Raw genomic sequence first — 3,889 nt, 5'->3', positions numbered from 1 at the left:
ATGTTGACACGATGTCGACGAGATATCGTCCAACTTTGCAACTTCGACAATGTAAACTATGTGAAAATGAAAACCGAATCCAGCTTTGAAACAATATCTTCTCGATATCGTTCAACATTGCGATGTCGACGAAATACTAGTAAACAAGAATACGGAATGCAACATTGTAAGGATATCGACTCGATATCGTCAAAAAGTTCGATGTCGACGATGTTAATGATGTAAACAAGAAAATAGAGTACAGTGTATCACGGATGGACGAACAGACAGACACTGGGTAAAGAGATCATCAATTGTCGCTATGCTCTTCAGGTGACACAAAAAGTAAAAACACTGATGCAGTATTCATATTAATTATAGAATTCTTATTTACAGGTATGAAAAACAAATGACCATCTAAAGTGCGAAAATGGCGACCAGTACGATCCGGGCCCAGGAGATTCTCCTCTGTCACATCTGTGATAAGAGCCCCACTAAGCTTCACTGTAATCCCTGCCAAACAGATTTATGTGAAAATTGTGTGGGAAAACACACCATGATGTCATCATCTGCCGCTCATGAAATCATCAAGTACCAAGACTGAAACTTCCAGCTTCTTTATCCAAATTGCAAAGCTCACAATGATGAAAAATGTTCTTTCAAATGTCAAAACTGTGATAAAGAAATATGTATCAAATGCCTTACTGGCAAACATAATGGTCATAAAGTCTTTGAAATAAGTGTTACAGTTGATGAAAAGAAACGTCTTGTTGAAGAAAACACATCTTATCTTCAAGATGTCATTCCAAAATTCAAGGAAGTGGACGAAGAAATTGAAGGCAAAATGGTGGCCTTCAACACCAGATGTGATGAATTAGAGGAATTGGTATTAAAGCATGGAATAGAATGGCATTGCGTCATTAACAATGTCATGATTAAAAAGAAAAAAGAAATTGCCAGAATAAGAGAAGACGGAACAAATGAGCTAAGAAAATACAAAATGGAAATGAGGGATGTTTTCGTAGATGTGCAAGACACCATCCAGCGAAACAAAGAAATTGTCAAATCTGTAGATGTCATTGAAATCTGCCGTTATCATCTGGTGTCTGATAAATACCAGAATATTCCACTGCACTTTCAATTAAAGCTTCCAACTTTTGTTTTCAAAGAAATTGAATCAGATCAACTGAACCGAGCGTTTGGGGTATTAAAGCGATTTCATGTTCAACGAGGAATGGTTGATCGGCCTTCTGATACACCTTTATCGCGTATTCAAATGTTTCTAAGAAAAGCTTTAAAAATTAGAGAATTTTCTACCGGAAAAACACCACTGAGGCAAGTGGTTTGTGTTGGTTCAGAAGAGGCGTGGATAAGCGGATATGATGAAACCATTTCACGTGTTAACATACAAGGCTCTGTACTAGATGAAGTCATCACCACTTGCAATGATTTCCCAAGTGACATTACAGTGTCAAAAAGACGTCTGATTTACACCGATACAGCAAATAAAGTAGTTAATATAGTGGAGGAGGGAGAGTCTATCACATTGATCCGGGCACCACGGGGATGGGAGCCTCTAGGGGTGTCTTACACAAAATCAGGTGATTTACTCGTTAGCATGAGAACAACTGACCAGACACTCTGCAAAATTGTTCGCTACAAGGATAAGATGATAACTCAAGAAATAGAAAAGGACGACAAAGGAAATCCTTTATATAGAGGAGGATCGAAAATGCTTTTCGTGGCTGAGGACGATAACGGAGACATATGTGCCTCGGATTGCAATGCAAATGCTTTCATCGTTGTCAACAGTGCTGGAAAACTTCTTTGCCGATATACTGAACGACAAATGAAATGCAATCCTTGTGGTATTATCATGTATGTTGTTTATCGGATTCTTCAAAACTCTTCGGAAAAAAGTTCTTATTTGAATGATCAGTACGGTCGTCGTAGGTTCTGTTCTGATCTGGGCCATTCTGGGCCACACAGTGTGGACAGAAGTGGAAGGCTTTGGTTGGGAGAATCACGCAGTGGAAATGTGATAGTCGTCAGCGATGAAAAACAGCTAGTACCATACTGCTGGGTGCTTATCATACTCATTGTAGTTTTTCTAAAGTTTACATAGATGTTTGAAACTACTGATGACAATGGTAAACCGATTAATTTGTCGGTAATATTATAGCCGATTATAATTACAAAAACAAGTTTATAGATAATTTTCCAGAAATGTTCCTCTAAAATAGGTTTTTAATTTAAACTCTTAGGAAGCATGTTTCATATTGAATTCTTACAATTAACTGTTGAAATTCACAAAACAAACCACCGTCTGCAGAGGAGATAATTCAACATTTTAATAAACTTGACAAAAAAAATCACAATTTGAGAAAAAGGGCAGCTGTTTCCAGCACCTTGAGCAAAAGTGTATAAACTATAGTAAAGTCTGAAGTTTACCAGAGAAAAAATGAAAATGAAATTTATTGGTATAGGAAATTGAAGATAAAATACAGTGCATTTAAATGCATGAAAATTCAACTGGTAATTTCACTGTGAAACTGTACAATTTGAGTCGTAAAGGAAAGGATCTTAACAATCGACATATTGAACGTCTAGCCCGGACATTGAGACTGATTTAAATGAAATTGCTAAATCACCAAAAGAAAACTTTAAAGAGAAGATAAAGCATTTTTCAATGAGAAACACTTAATACAAAACGTAGAGTTAAGAATGGAATACTACGGATGGCAGTCCTATCAGATTATTAGAAGAAAATAAAGAAAATTGAATTTCACATAAAATCAATTAAAAGGAAAAAAAAATTACTGCTTTGAAGAATCTCCAAAAAAATAATATTAATGAAATAAAACGAGAGAAAAGTGCACAACTTATATATTAAAAACTTAATATTGAAGGGGAGCTTTTCACACTTGTATCTAGCAAACCAGATGAGATAGAACATTATGATTACCCAAAGTCAGACTTGTCACTTCTATGATGTATGGATTTAGGATAATTAACAGGGGTCTGGCCTCGTTCCGAGGGCGGATGCCAAAGAAAATTCAGACAAGAGGCCCACGGGCCTTACAGGTCACTTGAGTATTGTGCAACAACTTTCAAGCAATTACATCTGGTTCGTGATTAAATCCTGAGGCCATGGAATTCGCAATTCACAATTTTGAAAGAGGCACCATTGCTTATCATAATTATAGACTTCGCATGCTTACTCTATTTACTTAATACCGGAGGTAGATCAGAGTAATGAAGAGAAAATGCACTTCAACTTTATAACCAGTTGTGCACCTAATCCCAAAGGAACCACTGACCCTAGAGCCAAATATTTCAAAAATTTTCAAATTTTATCATAAAATGGTTGATTAATACCAAAGAGCAGATTTCAAAGCATCAATTTATTTTCAGACTATGTATCCCCCACCTCGACCCAGGGATGGAGGGGGGGGGGATAAGAAATAAACATTTTTCTAGATGCACCTTTCTTCATCATAAATGTATATACTTGGATCATTAGCATAAAACCCAGGAGCAAAGGAAAGATTTTCAAAGGATTCATGTATTTTCACTATATAATCCATAGAGCCCCGTCCTAACACCAGAACCCATGATCCCGGGGCCATAAAATTCACAATTTTCGAAGAGGCACTATTGCTTATCATAACTATATACTAAATTTGTTTATTTAATACCCAGGAGCAGAGATGATTTTCAAAGAATTAATGCATTTTCACTAATTGATCAATAGAGCCCCACTCTAACACCAGAACCCTTGATCTTGGGGCCCTAAAATTCACAATTTTGGAAAAGGCAGCCTTATTCAACATAACTATATACTTACATAGTTTATTTAATACCCAGAAGCAGAGAGGAAAATTTTCAAAGAACTAAGGCATCTTCACTA

General features: G+C 36.3%; 1 protein-coding gene across 1 annotated transcript; it reads left to right on the top strand.

Moving 5' to 3' along the window:
• The first annotated feature begins 409 nt into the window (after positions 1 to 409).
• On the top strand, positions 410 to 2,104 carry LOC134280467 (uncharacterized). The gene is made up of 2 exons (XM_062762876.1): positions 410 to 570; positions 721 to 2,104. The coding sequence occupies exons 1-2, from the start codon at positions 410 to 412 to the stop codon at positions 2,102 to 2,104; spliced, it is 1,545 nt and encodes a 514-aa protein (XP_062618860.1).
• The last annotated feature ends 1,785 nt before the right edge of the window (positions 2,105 to 3,889 follow it).

Source organism: Saccostrea cucullata, unplaced genomic scaffold (assembly GCF_032062105.1).
Source record: "Saccostrea cucullata isolate Sc308-1 unplaced genomic scaffold, CSIRO_AGI_Scuc_v1 ctg6208, whole genome shotgun sequence".
In the NCBI taxonomy this organism is placed as follows: domain Eukaryota; kingdom Metazoa; phylum Mollusca; class Bivalvia; order Ostreida; family Ostreidae; genus Saccostrea; species Saccostrea cuccullata.
The sequence above is the reverse complement of the archived record's forward strand: the minus strand, read 5'-3'. Positions and strand labels throughout refer to the sequence as shown.